The sequence below is a fragment of the Gymnodraco acuticeps genome, unplaced genomic scaffold (genome assembly GCF_902827175.1).
Source record: "Gymnodraco acuticeps unplaced genomic scaffold, fGymAcu1.1, whole genome shotgun sequence".
In the NCBI taxonomy this organism is placed as follows: Eukaryota; Metazoa; Chordata; class Actinopteri; order Perciformes; family Bathydraconidae; genus Gymnodraco; species Gymnodraco acuticeps.
Window position 1 is genome coordinate 7,243,285 of NW_022991180.1, and position 22,303 is coordinate 7,265,587.

The 22,303-nt window shown below is 38.6% G+C and overlaps 1 protein-coding gene across 1 annotated transcript in view; it reads right to left on the minus strand.

Moving 5' to 3' along the window:
- The window catches only part of kcnma1a (potassium large conductance calcium-activated channel, subfamily M, alpha member 1a), a 151,432-nt gene that overhangs the window by 28,547 nt on the left and 100,582 nt on the right, over positions 1 to 22,303 (minus strand). Inside the window, 9 exon segments of the mRNA XM_034237785.1 lie at positions 10,670 to 10,746; positions 10,836 to 10,922; positions 14,926 to 14,994; positions 15,257 to 15,366; positions 15,891 to 16,046; positions 16,581 to 16,650; positions 16,726 to 16,808; positions 17,153 to 17,258; positions 17,369 to 17,479. Of these exon segments, the coding sequence (XP_034093676.1) occupies positions 10,670 to 10,746; positions 10,836 to 10,922; positions 14,926 to 14,994; positions 15,257 to 15,366; positions 15,891 to 16,046; positions 16,581 to 16,650; positions 16,726 to 16,808; positions 17,153 to 17,258; positions 17,369 to 17,479 (869 nt within the window).

A 22,303-nucleotide genomic window follows, 5' to 3' on the forward strand; every position in this document is an offset into this window, starting at 1 on the left:
GCATTTGAGGTGATGGAGGTGGAGTTGCAGCCGGTGGTTTTAACAGATCGCTTTGGAAAAGAAGGTCTACCTTCATCCATTACTGTTAAAACAATGGAGAATAGAAAGTGTGAGAAAGCCTGTTTTAATTTAATTAATTTGTTAGTATTTAAATTATAGTGTTTAACTGTGGAAAACACTAGCTTTGTTGCTATATTTGTTATATAGATTTTTGGTTTAAAGGAAAATCTCCTTAAACAAATGGAATTAATTTATGTTATTTGAAATACAAGAGTGATTAGTATTTTAAAAATCTGCATAAGAATCAAACACACACATTTAATTGTATTTTTAAATAAGTGACTTCTGAAAGTCAAAAAATCCTGCCATCAAAGCAGGAATCATTTATCATTTATTTTCTGAAATGTTAACATCTCCAATCTACTTGGCACACGCCCTGACTGAAATGTTCACAGTGACATTTACTTTGCATTAGTGACAAACATTAATTAATAAAAAGTCTCTCCGTTTGTATTTCTTACTTGTGCTACAATTTGTGGTAGAACAAAGCAGAGACACGGCTTGGCTTAAGCCAGTCAAATCCAATCAGACATTGTGTCATTTCAAGCATAATGTGTACCAGTACTTTCACTTCAACAATATAAAGCTACAACTAATAATTTATAATATTACTAATTCAAAAACTTTGTATCATTAAAAATGCATTTAGGATTGTGTGTGTGGTGTCGAATGAGGTTTGAGTCCAGACCAAAAGTGCATCTTTTCTCAAACATGCTGAATTTAACTAACATAGCAGGATAACCAGTATGTCCGGTGACAACCTGCTGTGTCTAATATGAGAATAAATACTTTCTACTGCATGTAGAAGCCTGATGTTCACCCAGCAGTCATACCAAACAAACACACACAGACACATACACACATTGTGACTGAGGCTGCAGAGTCAAACCGTATGTTTGCATGTATTGAAGTGGTTGTTAAGTTGAATGGGAAAGGAGGAGCCCTGTTCTCCCTTTGGTGGAAGGGTGGTTGGTTGGTTGTTTGGAGGAGAGAGCATGCTTGGGTGGCCCCGGGCGATAAACAGACGTTTATCCCAGCCGTCAGCTGCCTCCTTGATTTACGGGGCGCCACCGATAGCTCCTGGATTCATCTGGCCCTTGTCAAACACGTGCAGCGTTAGAGAGCGCTCACCCGCCCTGGCAGGTCCACTGTGCATCCTGAACAACCCAGACGGCAACTGTCCCTTCCTGAAATGCTAATCACATGACGGTACTGTCCACCATGCAAGCTTTATCAGATCGCCGTGACCCAATGTAAACTGGATGATGAGGCAGAGGAATAACAACTACAAATGTTTACTTTTGTATGTGAGCGAAGCTGGCTTTGCCTTTACGGGGTTTGCTGCATGAGCGAGCTTTGTTCTTTATCTGCATTGCAACTGCATGAAAAAGCTTTTATGCCATGCATTGCTGTTTCTAAAGATCAAACTTAAACTGATATACGACAGCTGCAATTATTTTTGAGCCACTATTTCAAAGAGGAAAAAAGAAATCAGTAAAGAACAAATACATTGAATAAAACAAGGAAACTGTTGCTTTTGAAGTGACAAAAGCATAGCAGAGCTACATGTACTTTTAACCAGTAGGGTCAAAAAATAATGCATTTAACAATAATTTAAGATTTACCTAAATTGCAATCAGCTTTGAATCGAACGCCAGCCTCTTTTTGACTTCCACTGTTCCCTGGTGTTGTAGCGCCATCTGCTGCTACATGCAGCACAATACAAAAAGAGTATTTTATGGAACTACATGGTATTATCAAACACAAAATAATTTATTTTCAGTTGCTATCAATAACAGGAACTTATTAATTAAATTATTAATTTACGGTCAACATATATTGAAATTATTTAAGTTAAAATAAACAATATGTCTGAGTCAAACATTGTATTTAACACTTATTAAACGGTACGTTTACTTTGTCTCTGTATAAGACAACATCAGTTTATTCTAAAGGAACAAGGGAGAACAAGGCAAATACTAAAGCAAAGCATCAGTATTATTTATGTTACATGACATTGTGAGGGTTCTACAGTCTAAACACAGAGCTGGAGCAGAATGGAGAAGGACAGAGAAACACACTTACGTGATCTGACATATCCATTATACTTATATTTGGCTGAGGAGAATGCAAAGACAAGTGGCAGGTCACACAGGGGGATAAATGATGTAATGAAACAGGCACATTAGGAAATAGAGACATGGAAATAAAATCAAATGTAACTATGATGAAGTAGAGTTTTAGTGAAGAGGATGAACCAGATATTAAAAAGGTACAAATAATGGAGATTTTGTAAAAACCTTATAGTGGTAACGATTAAAGAACAACATGATGGTGCAGACGGCTGAGGGAAATGAACTATCCATTCTCAGAGTGAGCCATGCTTTTAGGAAAGTGTACTTAACCTCTAATGAACTGTAATGGCAGACTAATGGTTGTTTAAAACAAATCTAAAGCCATCAAAGAACTATTTTAATGGTAAACAGTTTCAATGGTAGATTCAACAACTTAATGTTTTTCTCATTTAATACTTCAAAGTATTACATGTTGATTTAATTGTGATGGGCATTGTGATGTCTGTAAATAGAACAAATAAAGCCACCATGGGGAACAAAGACATCAACTTCACATATGAGGGCATGTAGACGTCCAAAACACAGACAGCAGACACTCGCTAGTCAAAACAGCTGCGCTTACAGAGCACCAATGCAAAGAGACTTGATCTTCACGTGCAGTAAACATCTCTTGCACAAATTGACTTTCTTTTTTTAAAGGACGATGCCAAAGATGGGTACAATGCTACACTTTCAAATCTCCTGGGTTATTCTTTGAAAATGCTTGACCAAGGTCTCCACTTATGCCATAACTATTAATTATCTGGGAATTAGAGTGTATGACCTTGACTGAGGAGGCACTGAAGACTGGTACCAATAGAAGTACTGGTTCAAGCGGACTTGAACTGAGCTCTGAGCTGCTGACACTCCCCTCTCTTTCCCAGAGTCTCTTCCAGCAGTAAAGGTCACAGTGAGGGCCTAGGGCTGGCCTATGACACAGATCCTCAAACAGGGACCCACAGTGGCCCTGGCATCTGTCTCTAGCAATCTGCCCGCACCGCAGAGGCGGCAGACTAACTGGCTAGCATCTGGGGCGTAGCGAGGCGGCATAGGACAGAGGGTAAGGGGGGGGGACCAAGCCTGCCTGGTGGACAGGAGCTGTCAGGGCAGGTTTGGTGACGGACCAGCAGGGCTGGGAAAATGAAATGAAAACATAATTTCTGTGTCAGGATAGATAAGGTCCCCAGCAATGAGATAAAAGTGCATGTGGCTACACACACAGATGCACACATGCACGTGCACAGAGCCCAGAAGGCCGAGGAATAGCCGAAAGCATCTCCTGAGTCCCAAACCCTTGTCCATAGCCCAGCTTTAGTCTCTCAATTGTATAAACCTGTCACATCTCTACTTGCCAACTGCGATGATAAAGTGACAAAAGAAGATATGCAAGTAGGAAACACCACCAAAATAAACAGCTATTTCAGCCGGAACGACTCTGACGTAGAAGGCAAGAACCAGTATACACAACCATACAAGGGGGAATTCTACTTCATATTCTGCTATACCTAAATACACAATTTGTGCTTTGAACGTTATGTTTAACTATTCACAAGGGGTAGAAATAGCTCAGCTTCTGTCAAATGTTTCACACACAGTATATTTGTATGCAAAAGATCAACTCATGCTCATGTATCATCTTATTTGTACTTCAAATAATATATTCCATGATCAATTCAAGTAATTAAATATATGAAAGATCTATCATAACGGTATTCTGCATTAAACAATTTCGCTTAATTGTTCTATGTGCACAAAAGGTTTATCTATTTCACTTTTTAGATAATAAACCCCTTGAATCAATGCACATTAAAAAAGGTTATTAATTTCATCATTAAAGTCCATAAAGCAACACAGAGGTTTATGTTTAAATCACCATAATGAAGGGTTCTGTGTCGCACTGCGTATGTGTGGTCCGAACGTGCATCAGTACACAGGGTGCATTTAAGTGAAAGAGGCCTATTTAAGAAATCAATTATCCAAGCACTAAATCTGGTTCAGATGTACAAGAGCATGGAGTCATCATGGATAAAGACGTCTTATCCTGTCAGTCTGGTGGGGGGGAAAGAGGTGGAATGGGGAGGGGAAATCCACCAATCCCTGACTGACAAAGCCCAATGCACTCCTTTACTAAACTCACTTTGTTCAGACAAAGTCAGAGTTAAAAAGGGAAATAAATCTAAGACGGAGGCGGCTTTTCTGAAATCCTACAAGGGGTTGAGGGAGAAGTGAGATCAGTAACCATGTAATGGCCAGTAATTGGTACCGAGGGATATCCACGCAGGCCGAACTACAAGAGGCCAAGCCAAACTCATCATGGCGTGTTTGACACTAATCTAGGCTGAGTCGGCATACGGTGAGAGAATGTTGAGGAGGAAATCAGATCTGTACGTCTAAACCGAAGGCTTTGATAGCTAGGCCAACTGCTGCCATGTGTAATTGATGAACAATTTAGTATTTCCTATCCACTCAAAAGGAAAATCGAAAAGGAGGGTGATCTGCCATCATCCTCCTACCTTTTCTTATCAATCAAACTATCACTATTTGTAGCTCCTTTTTGTCTTTTCTTGTTTTACTTATCTATTTATCTTTCCTCTTTCTTACTGTGCGATACAAAACCCCTCTCTCCCCCCATTTTGTTTTTCTTCTCCTTCCTCCTAATTCTCCTTCCTTCTCTCAGTGTATGTGTCTAAGACGGTTTAAGACTGCAGGACAGAGAGACCTTTCTTAAGACCATTTCAAACAATATGCGAGCAGAGGCTAAGCAGAACATTTTATAGGTAAAATGTTCAATTTGACTATTGTTCCAAAAACAATACTGGGTAATTGTTGTGTTTTTCCTGCTCTAATATTGTTTTAATTTCCTAAAAGAGTAAAACGGCATTTCAGCTGCTTGAGATAGAAGTGTCACCGATAAAAACGTGTTTTAACATCTGCTCCTCATTTACAATGATCTGCAAGACTGTTAGGAATCTTCCAAAAACTGTTTCATGTGTGATTTTCTCTTATCTTCGTCATTAAGGGGAAACTAAAATCTCTACAAAGTTGTTTCAAAAGGTAAAAGAAAAAAAGGAACAGAAGCAAAGCTGATTAACTGAAAAGTGTAGAAACTGAAAACAATGTTAACTAAGGTTATTAAGGACTTTCAAAGTAAATATACAAAACAATAATTTAACAGACATTATCATTAAATTGTAGGATGAACCTTCAGAAATACGTGCCATTATTGAATACACAGATACCTTACCTCCAACAGTTTTAAACACATTAAATCAAATAGTGATATTATCACAGAACTGCATGACTGATGCAGCATGCGGTAGCCACATGTAAAAAAACTACAGTATTGTACAGTATAGCAGCACCACAGAGCCACACCACCACTGACCCACCACACATAATACACTCACAAAATAAAAGTACCAAATGATAATGATGGAAAACATAAACAGAATATGATAAAAATGCAACTGTAAATAACTGAACATAGATCGGTAGATAGGTAGATAGATAGATTGCATTTGAAAGAAGGAAAACAGCTAAGTAAAATCTGTTCATAAACAAAAATCAATACATTCTATGGAGTCACGGTTAACGGATTACACACATAGTAGACGTCACAGACACACAGGTACACGTACAGCACCTCTGCGAGGTACAATACACATGGAGCACACACCACAGACATGTAACAGCATGTGTTGGGCGGTGTAACTTACAGGCACGTAAAGTGGTTGCGCAATCATGAACAGAGACAGAGGAAAGTGGGTAGGCCCTCTGAAGGGTGTCCATGTTACTATGTACACTGCCTGACATGCAAGAGCAGTCTTGCTCTGAACGGCCGCAATCAAAACAACATGCCAGTTTCATTCTTTTGTAGACGGACATCCTGGCTACAGTCATGTTTTGGGATGAGAGGAAAGGAAAAGCAGCAGGTTAATGGCAAAAGGAGAAATATTCATCCAGGGGAAGTCGGAAGGTATCTTCATCAGAAAGTGCAAGCCTTAGCCACGTGCTCTGACAGACTAAAGCCACACATTTAACTTAAACATTTAAGCGCTGACATTACAACAATTACTTTAACTAAACAAGTCATCCAATAACATTTTCTTTTGACTGAAAAAATACAATTTGGACACTATATTTGTAATTAAATGGTCAAAAGCCAGCTCATTATTTCTCGACTTAGTCTGCAGAGGTCAAGCTGTGTGCTAAGGCTGTAACAGGTCAAAAGGCAAAACTATAACAGTGGGAAAGAGGGGTGAGGAGAAAGGATAGTGGGCGGGAGGCATTCAGGGAAGAGAGGCATGAGCAATGTCTTCAGCAGCAAAACTCATATAATGTTTCACACATTTGTACATCCTCTATCCATTTGGCTAAAGGAGTGGATCACGTACCTGTATCCCAGCATGCAGCTGGAGCGGCTCTGTCCAAGGCATTGCACTATTCTACTGGCTAGATGAGCCAATTCATGCTACTGTTTATTCAAAGCCTTCACTGCTCCACTCCCCAAGGCCAGCTCCACTTGTATGTGTATGAGTGCAAAAATAATCTAAAGAGAATAATGATGTTTGTAATTTTGCTGTGATTCTTCATGTAACTTTTGAAAGAGAAAACATCATTCTTAAAAATATTAGTTTATAAGTATTGCACTATATATTTTTTAATTGTGTAAATTCAGGGTTTATAACTTGCAAATAAGTGGGGTAATTATGTCTCTCCTTTTTTCGTACCAAATTGACTATCAATGGAAATGAATAAGGTACAAATGTGTTTCACTATTGCGTTTCAGAATTGGATTTATGCTAAGAAAGTGGTATATTTGTGTTGCTTTGCTGCATATATGTAAAGTGTCTGAAAACCAGCTCCTAGTGTTTTTAGTAAATGTATATTCATAAGAATATACATGAATGCCGCTATGATTGTATTGTTTAAAAAATAAAAATGCAAGAAATGCACTCTTTGGGTATGTGAAAGTAGTACAACACAAAAAAAACAAAAACGTTTTAACTACTAGCTAACCTGTAGCCAAAAGAATGGCCACTTCCTGTCTTTGTTGTTTGTATACGTGTGTCGCTGTGTGTAAATGTGTGTGTTTGAAGCTCTGAGCCCCGAGGGAAGCAGGAGTGAAAGCCCCCAGAGTAGCACATCTAGATTGCTGTGACTCTGGGCAGAAACAGTCCCTGGTCCCCATTCTCTCATTACCAAGGTGCAAACAGACAGCACACTAATGCTGTCTGGTACCTTTACAGAGACACTTTCAGCATATTTGACTCTGAGCCATATCAGAATATAAGATCTCGGATGAAGTAATAGGTTTCAGATTCTGGCCAAGGAGAGAATGGGAAACGCAGAACATAACCCATGGGATGACTGCATCAGGGGCTGTTGTATCCTGCGGCATGCACATTTGCCTTATGAGCATGAAATAAGCATGCAGCAAACACAGTTCTGTTCTTAGCAACAAGGGGAGGCAGAGAGACAACTGTTCACAGTATCCAAACAGTTTGCAGGTATGGCAGAAAAGGTGCAGCGAGGCTATCACTTCATGCTGAAATGTCCTAACTTCAGAGGTGTTGCTTAAGCAGAAAGACCACAGTACAGTAATGTATGTTTACAATGTACAATATTGACACGTGGAAGGGTTGTAATGGTCAACACAAGACACACACATCGACAATGTTTTTGACTTCTGACTTAACAAATACCTAGATTCTGGCCCTAGAATGCTAAGGTGTCCATTTCAGGGCATTCCTAAAGGAAGATTCAACATGACGGCTGCCCTGATAAACTATCTGCATGGGTTTGATCAGTCAACCAACTCCTATTATCCACCAAAGCACAAAATATTAAAACAGAAGCTATCAGGGCAATATGTTGAATACAAAGGATGTCCCAAAGAAAGCACCATCCTGATATATCCCCATAAAATAATCCATATTCAGCCAGAGTGCAAGGATAAATGATATTGTTAAAGTAGCTGAAGAGTAAACATTAGCTTTTTCCTATGGAGACGAAAAGGGAACAGAAGACAAATGTTTAACTACACTATATCATATAAACAAAATATTGATGAAGCCATCTCCGGATGACAACGTTTGAATATATGATGCAAATGCACAGAAATACATTTGAGTTGATCCTTGCATTTTTGCTGAACAGGTTTCGAGGGGGGTTTAGGTTTTCTGTCTAGAGACATCACAATTGAAATATTGTATTATTGGACATGACGCTGGCATGGCACCACCATCTAGTGGCAACCTAATGCTATGACAATTACTACTGTATTGCTTGTGGACTTCATCCAGTGCAACGAGTTGAATAGAATCTTGAAAATATGTTTTAAAAACTGAAGTAACAGCCTAACAACTGTCCAGATTTGAAATGAACAACACTGGTGAGGTGACATTTCAATTCTGAGAGGAATTGATGATTTCTGAAACCTCGACAAGAGTAGGGCGAGGACCCAGAGTTTAGAAAGCGGCTGAGATCACAGAGCAGAGGAGGGAGACCAGATTGTTTTGATTGTGTTTTGGCAACCTAGCTCATTAAGATTTGCAGAACTTCCCACAAGGACATTTTCTCCTCTCTGAAAGCACAGCCACACACAAAACCTCCTTTGACAGAAAGCAGATCAATTGAAACCTTAGTGGTTCTTGTATTTTTTTTCTTCCCTTGTGTTAGCTCCTCTAAATCTGTGATTACTGTACGGCATCTCAGATTTTTATTACGTTCCTTCTGTACTTTGTCGGAGCGTGACTCTATAAGGAGGTTAATCAAGGGTAATGACATAAGACTTGCAGCAGATTGGCTTCCAAATGCTAAATAGTGGTTAGAAGTCGATGATCAAATAGTTAGGAAAAACGGCAGAGCTCATCGGCCACATCCGATTAAGTCACACTTTATTCAATTGTCATTTCCAACTAGTAAAAGCATCAGATGACTGGGCCTATGATGAGGAGGCCTGATGCTTGTTTGAGTTTGATTTCAGCTGTTTTGGTTTTGGTCTGGTCTGAGCACAGTGTAGAAATGAGAGGCAAGGAGAGGGATGCAGAAGCTACACTGGTACATGCAACATCGATACAGTATACTTTTTGCTGAAGAGGAAAAAAAACACTTGCACTGCACGCAAGTAACAGTACAACCATTTTCTTTTTACTCACAATAAATCACTACCAGTGAGTAGATAAAATAAAGTGTTGTTTTCCAATGGCAGCAGGGAAGGAAATACATCAAAAGTGTGTCACTGGTCATAAAGAAACATGGGGAAAACAACACAAGAGGATAAAACATGATAGAACAGAATATACTGTAAGATAGACTTCCATAGCGGTAATGGAACTGTTGTATTTCTAAATGCAACTCTCCTGTTAGAAACTAATTGGTTAAAACATAATGCCATGTCCATCACCTGGCTCTGAGACATGAATATATTAAGGAAGCAAACAGAAGTAAACAGTTTTAGCTGAATGTAACTGGAGTGTGAAAGACCTGTTGATTCTATTGAGCTTTGAAAGCAAGAGATTGTCTTAATAATTGAAATGACACAGACAAAAGAAGGAAATGGTGGGTATCTATTTTAAAACCAAGCTTTGTCTGTGAAAGGCTGCTTACTTTAATTGTCTGTAACCTTTTCTGGAAATATGGGATATTCACCTGAATTATTTATCCGGTGGCTAACATGTCCTGACAAGTGACTGCCGTACATAGGTCAGGTTATATTCATGTTCTGCGCCTGCCTAATGGTAATGTTATGTCTGCATAAATAAAGGGGGGGGATATCTATTTGACAGGGACATTTGTGTATTGTGAAGTCTTAAATAAGAACACTGTGACTAAGCTCAATACTTTGAAAAGCTCTTATTAGGAGGGTGTGAAAATGATAATACAGTGGGTCATTTCCTTAAAAAACGTTAAAGGTTGCAGAGAAAAGCTTATTGTCTCATACAAAAAAGCTATGCATGGTATAATGTTCAGTATACAGGCTTATACTGCATAGGTCATTTTATTTTCTCATGCAGGAGATGGATAAGGGTTCGTTAATGTTTTCTTATGTCTTGTTCTTTCTCTGTCAACTAATACCATTGAAAGTATATCTACTGTTTGTTCCTAATTTTTGTATTCAATTTACTAAAATACATTTTCAGCCATTTCAACCAAACACAAAACACTCACTAAGATGACAAGAACTGCATTTCACAAGAAAAAAAATCGGATATGAAATGATGATCTTACTGTAATGAGTGTAATGGAAGTTCAAAATGGGACCCATATAAATAAACACTTTCCTAAGGGTATAATGGTTTGACAACATACATAACCTTTAAAAACAGTGCCACAGTACAGAAGAAACAACAACAAAATGAGAGGTATATTATTAGTGTTCAGACTGGTAAAACCTAAGCATAATGACACAGACAGACCCACTGGGAGGTTTTGGAGTGAAAGGAAAGGAAAGAGGGCGGTCAAAAGGACAAAATGAAGGCGCAGCTACTCACATCGTTTGCAGCCACATTTCTTTATCCGCTTAGGGTCTGTGATGTCGTCATGACAAGCTTTGCAGTAGAAAAATGCCCTAAAAGTGACACAGTATAAATGTTCACCACTTAGAATAATCAACATGTCCTTTTTACATAATAAATGATCAGCTTCAATCCAAATTACCTCTTCACTTCTTTGGCATCACTGGCAATAAAGAACCCAAGAGTTCCTTCCTGCATCTTCACATTGTTTCCCGGGTTAATGAGGATGCTGGGTAATCAGAGAAAAAGACACATCATGCTCATTAACTTCTGGAAAACAAGCAACTCATGCACCCAACATGCTAATCAAGAGGAATGGTACACAGCCTTTGTTGAAGCCGCTAATCGGACCTGCTTTTTCCTTTTTTCATTCTCAACACATGGTTTAACTTTCATAATTTATTTGGTGATACCATTAAAACACATCTCTGATTTTGGGCAATTTGATGATGTGATACTCACACGGATAGACAGAATGTACAACAGTATGATACCACATTGAATTTTAATTATTTTCTTTACTGAATTATTTTGAAATGCCCAGGGGTAAGAAGGGGGGACAGAGAGATACGAGTAAAGGCACAAGGGGAGAAAGAATTACAATTGTGTCTATGGAGTGGATTTAGTGTCAACACTCATATATACATTACATGTTATTTGTTAGAAGTACAGTCATTTAGTGAAAACAAATGTTATGGTGGCCACTGAGACATGGCTGCGTGTTGTTTTCGTGTTAGTAATTGACAGTGGGATGCAAGGGAATGAACAGCTCTTTTTCCTTTCAAAGCTAAGCATATTCTACCCAGTAGCTCTGCTGTAGTCCATATAGGATTGTAAAGTCTTCAGGCAGATTAACTCGCATTACAAAAAGAAGTGAATTTGCTCCATTGTAATGTAGTGGGCAAATAATTACAATGCAATTCAAAAAGGAAGTTAATGACTTCTAATTAAATATTATATGTATCATATTTATATCTTAAGCCCTTATATAATAAAACATATATAATGGCATGCCTAACAGCTGGACAAAAAAAAAATATATAGAAGCACTTTAAACGACTGGCTGTATCATTCCCCATTAATTAGACTGAGACAGAGAGTAGACACCACACACATACTGTATGCTCTCACACACACACACACACCTTGGTCATTAATGGTCACCTGTGGGCAACAATCATCAATGATGTGAGTGTGAACTAAGAAATCATAACACTGAACCCACAAACCGTTAGGGGACAGAAGTCAAAATACGAAAAGCCCAGATGAAAGATGATTAACAATTGATTATTTTTTATCATCTACTCTTACGGTCTCGTATTTCCAATTTGTGCAAATAACACTTCTTATTGCTCAAAATGTTTGTCAGTGCTGGATTAAAGTGTTTCTTATCAACTTGATTATAACCTTTTTCTCTATTTGCAATAACTATTTTGTTACATTATAGCAAATCATTTTGAATAGGTATGTTATCTGTGTAGTGCATCGGAAAAAAATAATCTCTTAATACATCTTTCCTCTGAGCTCTAGAAAAAGGCTGCATTGGAGAAAATAAAAATAAAATATTTAGGGAGCAATTGAACCCATACGCATATCAGGCTGTGACCAAATCGCATGCAGATCAGATTTGTCCCTCCACATCTTTCCTTCAAATAAGTAAAATAGCATCCAACATTCACTCAGATTGAATGGCCCCCATAGACGTAAACAGGCATCAGGCCTGGCATGCTTTTTAGTGGAAATAAATGTAAAGAAACAGATCATATAAAGATAGTTCCACAAACATTGCTGCCCAAATCTGAGATTGTACAGGAGTATCTATCCAAGACATTTTTCTACATTCAGATGCAAACTAGTGAATAAAAGCCTAAAACACATCAAAACCTCATATTGTGAGCAACAAAGCAAGCATCATAGCATGCAGTTACCACACAGCATGAAGACAATAATTACAGGTAAAAGGACAGGTACGTAGATGCAGACGGCTGCAGTAACTTCTGTGCAGTTGGATTGTTTCTCAAACACCAAACTGACAGGAAGTGACCTCACTTAAGAACATCTACTCGAGAGACGCACAACTTGACTGTACATAGTGGCTGAGACGCACAGAAATGCACACACACACACACACACACACACACACACACACACACACACACACACACACACACACACACACACACACACACACACACACACACACACACACACACACACACACACACACACACACACACACACACACACACACACCACACACACACACACACACACACACACACACACACACACACACACACACACAGACACACACACACACACACAAACCAGACATACCGACATGCACAGATGGATATACATGTAGCACTGACACATGAGAGGGTGATGGAATGCAAAAGTGAAAATCTGGAGCGCTTTTTAAAATGTTAACCTGAAATTATGAAATATCATCTTAGATAAACTCAATGATATCTAAATTGTACAGCTCCATGATCTTCCTGGAGTGTGAAATCATCAAGGCAAGGTGCTGCTGGTGTATTAAAACCATGAAGAAACAGACATGATAAATACCAGCCACTGCCTGCAGCAATGGCTGATAATTAGCCAATGTTTTAAAGATCAAATCCATAATGTAGAAAACAAGATTATCAGTGATTATCGACACCACGTCTGAGGTCTAACAACCATAACGTGCTGATTATAGAACACCATGAGTGGAATAAATATATTGGCAAAGCAAACATACAGTAGGGAAAAAACTGAGCAACATTGAAAAAGAACTGAAAGTGAGAGAAATAAACTAGGAAAAGGACAAAACTGAAAAGATTAAATAAGAGGTATATATGGAGAGGGTGAGCGTTTGGCCTTGGTACAGCGACAACAGCAAAGACAAAGAAACGGCACTTCTACAAACATGTCCAATTTATCTATCCTCTCTCTGCCTGCAAAGAAGTTAGTGCATTATGCACAAAGGACACCATAAAAAAGAGTAAGAAAAGAAGCCTGTGAGATAGTGTTTGGAAAAATATCCTTGGGGAAACTTCCAAAGTCAGAAGCTTTAAAGTGGTGGAGATTGGGTGGAACTTTGGGAAGTAAGATAAGGTAGAGGGCATACCGCTTTCGGCTTCTGCAAACAACAAGAAACATCTCAAATCAAACAGTTATCATGAACATAAAAGAAGAGGAGAAATTACTTTCTTTAAAGTTTCTCTTCCTTTTAAGTAGGTGCACCTTATATAGCGGCATGGAGCACAACTCTGTACAGATACACAATTTAATTATTTCATGTTCGAAATAGATCAATACTTTTTTGACAAGGGCGTGAGTAATACCAAATGGCATCTAACTTTGTGGCTGTACATTTTCTAGAAAATATATGTTGTAGTAAAATAACACATTTTGGTGTCATCAGAAGAAGAAAAAAAAACTATTAAACTTAACTAGCTAAAAATAATTAAGGCCGCAGACAAAAAAGCACTCAAATAGGTTCAAATATGCACACAACTAGAATATCTATTATTTAAAAATTACTAAAGTTTGTGTTTAACTTAGAATGTCAAAATGTCCATGTTGTTGCCATGGGAACCTGTCAATACACAGAAAAAAACATTTGACAAAGGCGAATGGGATAGGGTGGGTGAGATTTGGCAATAGAGATCACTGAACAACAGTACTTCATGTTATTGTTGGTGATAACACTGACACTGATGCAGAGTTAGTGGTTATCATACAGACTTAACAGGGACACAGTAAATTAGAATAGATTAGAATGTGCAGCAAAATTGGCGCAAATGTATCTCTAAATTGACAACACAATGTAATCGAAATGAAACAAAGAAAGGCTGTTGCAGAGCGGTTACTTCTGTAACCAAGTTTACATATCAACCAAGTTTATTTTAGATGTATTCTTCCATACCTGCAAGGTTGGGTAAAGGCATCAGACTTGCGGCACAAAGGTATGTGCCTTGTGCTCGCTGACTGATTTGAAAATGTTATTTTGTGTTTTTGCGTGTGCTGATGCTCATATTGGCATGCTATCATTCAAATGACATTCACCAACTTCATGTCATCAAATGTAATATGAATATCAACTGTTTTTTAAGGCAAACAGAAGATTTGAGGAAAATAACAAGATATTGTATAAGAAAATCCACTTGAAGTGAGTCACACACAAGCTCACTTTTACCACAGTTATAACTGATGTTAGTGGAAGAAAGATGCAATAAACAAACCTGCTCTCTCTCTGCTCCGACTTGTATTCGATGGCAATAAGCAACAGCTTCAGCTTCACGTAACACAGCCTGGAAAACAAGTGCAGTAATTACAGTAGAGGACAGCAGTATACAGGTAAAAGACTGATGTGTTCAAACGCCTTCGAAATTCACATCCTGTCTGTCTTTCTTCACTTTAGAATTATACATTATATTATAATTGCAGGTTTCCCTTGAAAAAGAGATCATTGATCTCAATGGGATTTTACCTGGATAAATAAAGGTTTTTGAATTGAATTGAATACCTACCACTGACAGTGGGCTTGCTGAGAGAGGAAAGAGTGATACTTACTCACAGATAGTTGGGAAGGTGAGGCCGACAAATGCACTGGACAAATACTCTGTGTACATCTCATTAGCCACCCCCTCTAGGTAATACTTCTGCCATGTGTCCTCCTCAATCTGACAAAAAAACAAGCATGGAAATGTCACATGTGAAGATACAAAAAAGGAGGAAAAAAAGCAACAGTTTTCTTCCAGTAGCGGCCCAATATGGTCTGCACATGTTCCACCGCACAACATCAGCCAGGTCATTATAAGCTGATCCATCATCTTTATGACAAGAGAACAGTTCTTTGATAGAGACAAGCACCTCTTCAATTTTGAGCCACAGAAACCCTAAACAGATTCCATATGAAATGTCACAGTAAAATATGATGTGCCACAACGACTGAAAACTCTCAAATGGAAGTCTTGTCTCTGGACAAAGATGTCAAAAAATGTCTAGGGAATGATCTGTGTTTGATAGATCTAGTCCATCTGTCAGCAAATAACCTACAGTATCCACTTATAATCTTGCCTTCAATTCCTGAATAAATCATCTAATGTACAAAAACCCAATGTCAGAATTCATTCATCCATATTACTTTGGTCTGTTCAGAAGAAGTGACTGAGACAAGGCAAGTTAATCTTGCCCTCTGTGTTACCTCAATGAAGGACCTCATAGAGAAGAGGTTGGCGAGCATGGTGGACAGGCCCTGGGCCAGACAGCTCTGGGCTATGAAGCCTGCCTTCAGCTCCGCCAGACAGATCGCATCGTCACCCTCTCTCCAGTTCCAGCTCGGAATGTTAAGCAGATGGGCCTGATCACACGAGAGACACAGAAAACCAAGTAAAGTACTCATATTTTATAAAAAAGAATTGCTCCCTGGCTGAATGTTAGCGTTAAATTAAAAGATCCAGACCACTCTCATGTTGAAATGGCAAATATACTGCTTATAGCCAATAGCCGATTAGCTTAGCTTAGCAAAAGACTGGAATCATGGGGTAACGGCTAATCATCTATAAATATATCTAATAATACAAATTGAATATTCGTCTGAGTACATGTTCACTGTATTTTGTGTTGGCAACATTTCTAAATAAAAACATTTCAAAAACAATTTTCTATCAATGTATGATGTACTCATGTATATGTTGTTTTAAAAACTAGGAACAAAAAAGTCCATAGAAATGTTTTCGATCTTATATGTCCTAGTGACATACAGTCACAGGGATTAGTACAGGGATTAGAGAGCAATTGAGTGAGTGGTCACATGATTTAACCAAATGATTATCTAAATGTTGCGGATGAGGCGAAGGAACCGAATACATCACAGGGTCAAAAAACGTCTTACCTTATTGTGATACTGTAGCATTTGTGTGATTATTCTGATCTTGGGATGGTAGTTCTTGATCGAAATAACCCTGCAAGAAAAACAGACAAAATGTAAAACCATCTTCATATTTTCCACTGATTTCCAAGTTCAGAGGAAACAATACCTCATGATGTTGGAGGCATCTTCAGCATCAGGATCTGCACAGTATTTATTGGCTAGGATTAAGCAGGCATCTGCTGACTCGATCTTTGTGTGGAGAACCAAAGAAACAGATGTCAACAGTACAGTCAATACTTAACGTAATATGTTAGTTTTATTTAGTCATAATACTGATCAAAGGGCCTCATACTAATATGAAATTCTCTTCTGACTCTATTCATTTAAGAAATACACATTTGAAAACCCTGCCATGCCATCATGCACTGATTTCCTTCACTCTCTTTACCCACTGAAACTTTAAAACAATAACGCAAAATTACTAATGGAATTTGGATCCTAATCATTTAAATGTGGTCTACACTTTAGCTGAACCTCCTTGACAATAATTGTTTGTGATTTCAACTCTCCAAGAGCCCCGTCACCAATTGTACCTTCACTCTGGCGAGGTCGTGAGGGTTGAGAACAGATCCTTGGTAGAATTCTACTTGCGTAAAATGTCGTTTGAATAAGGCTTCCAGCTCAAGATTAGGGGAAATACTAGCACACAGAGAATAGAGAAGAGGGATTAGTGCACCTTAAATACATACTGTGCATTGTTTCAGACATTGTGTTCCACTGATCTACACAGTTAGCAATAAGGAACTTACTTATGGAGAAAAACAATTTCAACATTGACATCATCCCTGTCCTTGTGTAGGAAGTCTTTGAGGAAGTTGGAGACACTTTCGAGGGTAATATGACCACAGACCACAATATGCCTGGAAGGGGGGAAGAAATCATCTTGAGTGGGCAACATAAATCACTGCAGACACTGGCATGACTCCCAAAGATCATCAGTCAAATCAAAGCACTCTAACATCTTACTCAAATATAGACTGAAAAAGTCTATATACATGTCAAGAAATGTAATTTCAAAGCAAACAAGTAACTGAATTATATATGTTTTGCCATAAAAGTGAATATTTTCCCTCTTGTAAGGCAAGTGGTTATATTCTGCACAACAAGTGCAATCAAACACTCAACTCTGAGCCACTTTAGAAAATCTAAGATATAATCACACAGCCCACAGTGGCTGGCTTCTCATCCGTTCTCAATATAAAAACTGCCCCTTAGGCCAAACCACCGCTTTGTGAGCTGAATGAATGTTGACAAAGACATGTACATCAATATGTTTTTGCTTTTATTCAGAACATTACTTAGAACTTTCAAAGTGATTTGGAGGCCTGTGGTTGACACACATTTTAAACAGGACCACTGGGTTTCTGACGGGTCCCCTGGCAAAACTGTGGCGCATTACAGAGGGATCTGTCAGACGGTGCACATGGCTGATTCCAGCAGTAAGGAAGTTAGATTAGAAGTATTTTGGAGTTGAGGTTGTGTCCCTTTGTGTCCTCTAACTGCACCGTAGGCCAGAGTGATCAACTTTAAAAGGTCAGCTCCACAGTTATATCACAGTATATGAGATTCATTTTGGTAGTTTGAATGGACACCATCTTAGTCTTCACTTTGAATTCCTAACTGTATTAAAGGGGCCCTATTATGGCAAATTTCAGGTTCATATTTGTATTTTGTGCATCTACTGTGACATGCTTTAATGTTAAAAATGTGCTTTATTTTTCTTTTCACCTTCTGTCTGAAAGGAGAACTCAGTTTGCTCTGATTTATTGGCTGGTCGGCTCAGTCGTGTGAAAAGCTTAAAGAAGTCCCGCCCCTAATCCTATCACGGACAATGTGTTGGAGTGCTAGAAAAAACTAATACGTTGTAGTATTCCTACATCATGTATTAGTCATTGTTCATGAAGATATTAGTTTTGCTTGATATATTTTTTTCCTTCTTAATCCTTTTAGGGCTTTTGGTAATCTTACTCCTTTATTATTATTATTATTATTATTATTGTTGCACAGTTTTTAAAAGTTATTGGAATTCAAAATGGTTTGAACTATTGTTATAATCTACAGTAACAGTATTTAATCTTGCTAAGCCAGTAGATTTAAAACACTTTACAGTTTCATTTTCCCTGTGGTAAACTGAGCTACCCTTTTGGATTTAATGCTAAATGTCACAATCTTATTGGAAAACCTTTAAATGAGAAATCCAAACACGCTCAGTAGAATCAAAGCCTTATATTGACATGGATTAGTGTGGACACTCGGCAGACACCCTAATTACCCTGTGGAGACCTGTATGGCAATCTGTGTAATGATAATGGCCTTATCCACTACTTAACAGGATGTGCCAGGAGACAAATGAACCACTTTAGTTTTGAGTGCCTGGAGGCCCGGCAGCTTTGCATTTAACACTAAGAGTGTTGGGTTACTCTTTCCTAAAATAAAAATCACTGTGGTCATATTGGTTCACTGTTCAAGTTCGTATGATCAAACTGGATTTGTCTCCTTCAATTCCATTATTATACTCCCTGAGTAGATTATATTCTACACAAGAAGGAGGCTCTGGCTACCACATTAGCCTTTAAAAGTTTACGTGTAAAGTTGCAGAACATTATTAAATCTGACTTAGTTTGGCAGGTTTAAAGGAAACAGATATGTATGAGATACCACAGTCCAGATCAGTGTTCCCCTATCCTGTACCAGATGGACCAATAGGGCCTAACTGAAGTGTAATTGGCAAAGTAAAGTGACAGACATATTGAGAGAATGGCAGCTTGTGGATGTTGCAGGACATAATGGTCTTCGCAGATGTCGCCTCTGTCCTTTAAGAGAATCTAATGAGCAGCCGTGATTGCACGCTTGGCCAGAGTTGAGCAAAGGCCCGTGTGGTCTCACAAGCTGATGAGCTGAGATGTCTATAGGCAGCCGACAGTACTTGGCACAAGATGTTTCTCATTTCGGGAAAATGAAAAAACCGCAGTCACGTTTTCCTACTCGCATCATCCAGATGCCCTACCACAAGGGTAGTGGGGATACACATAGTTATGTGGCGTATTATTTGGTTTGTGTGGGCTCAGCATTAAGTGATGAACTTCAAACACATACACACTAACACACACTAGTTTTAGTTGGTGGTTTATCAGCAAAGCAAAACTTTCTTCCTCGTGTAATTACCATTGTTTCTTTCTCTGATCCTTTTTTTCTTTCCCTGATCAAGCCACACATTTGTGGCTCAGTAGTTTTAGACAAAAAATATTCTTGTGATATCATGCAGCACTTGAAAGACATAATTTAGGTTTGCCAAGTTTCCTTCTTTCAACTAGCCAATAGTTGCATAAAATAGGACAATGACATCACAGTTCATTAGGATATAAGTAAAGGATATATAATACGATTTAACTATTAATAATTGCTTCATGAACAAACTACTAGGGCTGTATTGGCAAAGCTATAGCTGTCCAATATATATATATATATATATATATATATATATATATATAAACACAGGGGATTATGATTCAATATATGCAATATTTTGTGATACTATAAGCACTCTTGGGACACACCACCATATGCGTAAAATCTGAGAAAAATAAGTTTACTTTTGCGACCTCCTATTAAAGTATATGTACTGTATGTGTGTAACGCAACACAAAATGAACAACTGTCTGCCATACATTTCTACCAATAATGAATTCCTTTGCAAAAATATAATATTGGAATACTAAATTATATCGGTATTTTCTGACACCCCTAAAAAATACCTCCCATCTGGTTCAACTGATTGTATTGGTCTTTTTAAACTATAGACATACTTTAAATAACAAAACCAAGGAAAACCAAGCACATCAACCCAAAAACTTAACATCAGTTTTACACACAAAGGGCTTTTCAGAGCGTGCACATAAAACATGCAGTCGGGTAACATCCCAGGATGTCATTGGGGAAACACTGAATACAGAACGAACAAACAGAGAGCTCAAACATCAGCAACAGAGGTCACTCAAGTGGTACTGCTCTAATCCTTAGGTAAGTGATGAAAGACACTGAAAGAAACATCGTCAAAGTGTTTCAATGTATAGAATTATTCCTCTTCAAGAAGTGTACAGGTATATATATAAATGCACTCTGACTTTACAGTGTAATAGTATGCAGATATCAGCCTTAAGCGAGTGTGTGTTCAAGCCGGATAGTGTTCGAGTCTCTAGGCCTGCTAGCCTTAAGTTGCTATCCCTTACAGAGGACATTCAAAAGTAGATGTCAGAGTTCAGCCAGGGTTGAAGCTAGTTTCCATGGCAACCCCTCTATTGAAGTCGATGCTAATGGAAACCATAGAGCCATAATGGAAACCACAGAGTCCCGATTGCAGTGGGCGCCAACAGTATGCAACACTTGTCATTATTGTATCAGCATAAGCAGGCTGAGTGCTGTCACTGGTGTATGCTACACTGCACAGAGTTATATAAGCAACACTACGAGAAACAGACATTTAGCATGGATCCAATGTGAGTCTCTCTCACTTCCAAATACCCTTAAAGGCCTGTTTCAAATGACAGCGGCCAGGCAGTGAGATGAAATAAGGGTTACATTTAAAATAGTTCGCAATGTGTAATGACCTCATTGTTTGTGAGCTCTGTAATCAGTCGGATACTTGTAATCTCCTAATCTCATTTCCATGATAGACTTTTTCTTTGTGCTGACAGCTGCTAAATAACTGAACCCCGATGGCAATCCTAAAGCCACATGACAAAGCAGTTCTGTCTATCTGTCAGGTCCTATCGTGTAAACACCGAAAGCATACATATCTAAATGATTATGCAAAGAGCCTTGTGGCACTCTTAGCCTGTGTGTTTGGTGGGTATCTTCTGATTGTTACCATATGTTTGCACTGTATGTCCAAGCTGAGAGAGAATTTGAAAGGGGTGCGGAAAGAGAAAATACAGTGTGTGGGAGAAACTATCCTCAGCTTTGACAAGGGCTTCTCTCAACACCCATATGTGAGTCTGGGCTGAGGTCACTGGCCAAACATAACATTTCATCAATCTTATCTCAATGACAGGCAAACATTAACGAACAAAGGCCTTTTTTTCCAACTGCTGACTTGCTAGAATATGCCCCGCTGAATAGAGTGACTGGAACCAATCAGAGTAAGATTGAAGAAGAGAAACAGTAAGAAAGAAAAGTGCCATAAAAGAAAATGAGATGAGAAGAGAAGAAGGAAAAAGAAGAAGTCCACCCTCCCTGTTCTAGACACTTTTGGATGAAATATATCTGTTTGCTGAAATTAGTAAGGTTTGAGCCACAATGGGAGGAGAACAGTACTGGACAATAAGCCCTTTGGTGCAATGACCACAGTGTCAAACATATATCACAATGCACTCGAACCTCTTCAGTGAGAGGCCAATTAGACATATACATAAATTACAAAAGCTTTTGGAGACAAACTCCACCACCACACAAACAGGAGAACCAGGCGAGCACAAATAACCAAGCAGGAAAAGCAAGCCAAAAGCAATTGAGAGCCTCCACTGGGAGCGAGGCTTCCAGCATTCAGGGTGTGGGAGCTGACTGAAGATCAGGGCCAGAGTCATGTCAAGCATTGATGATGCGATGGGATAGCGGTGACAGACAACAGGAAGAGGCTTTTTCATGGAGTTTTCAGAAATGAAAAAAGCCACATGACTGCAGGTCGT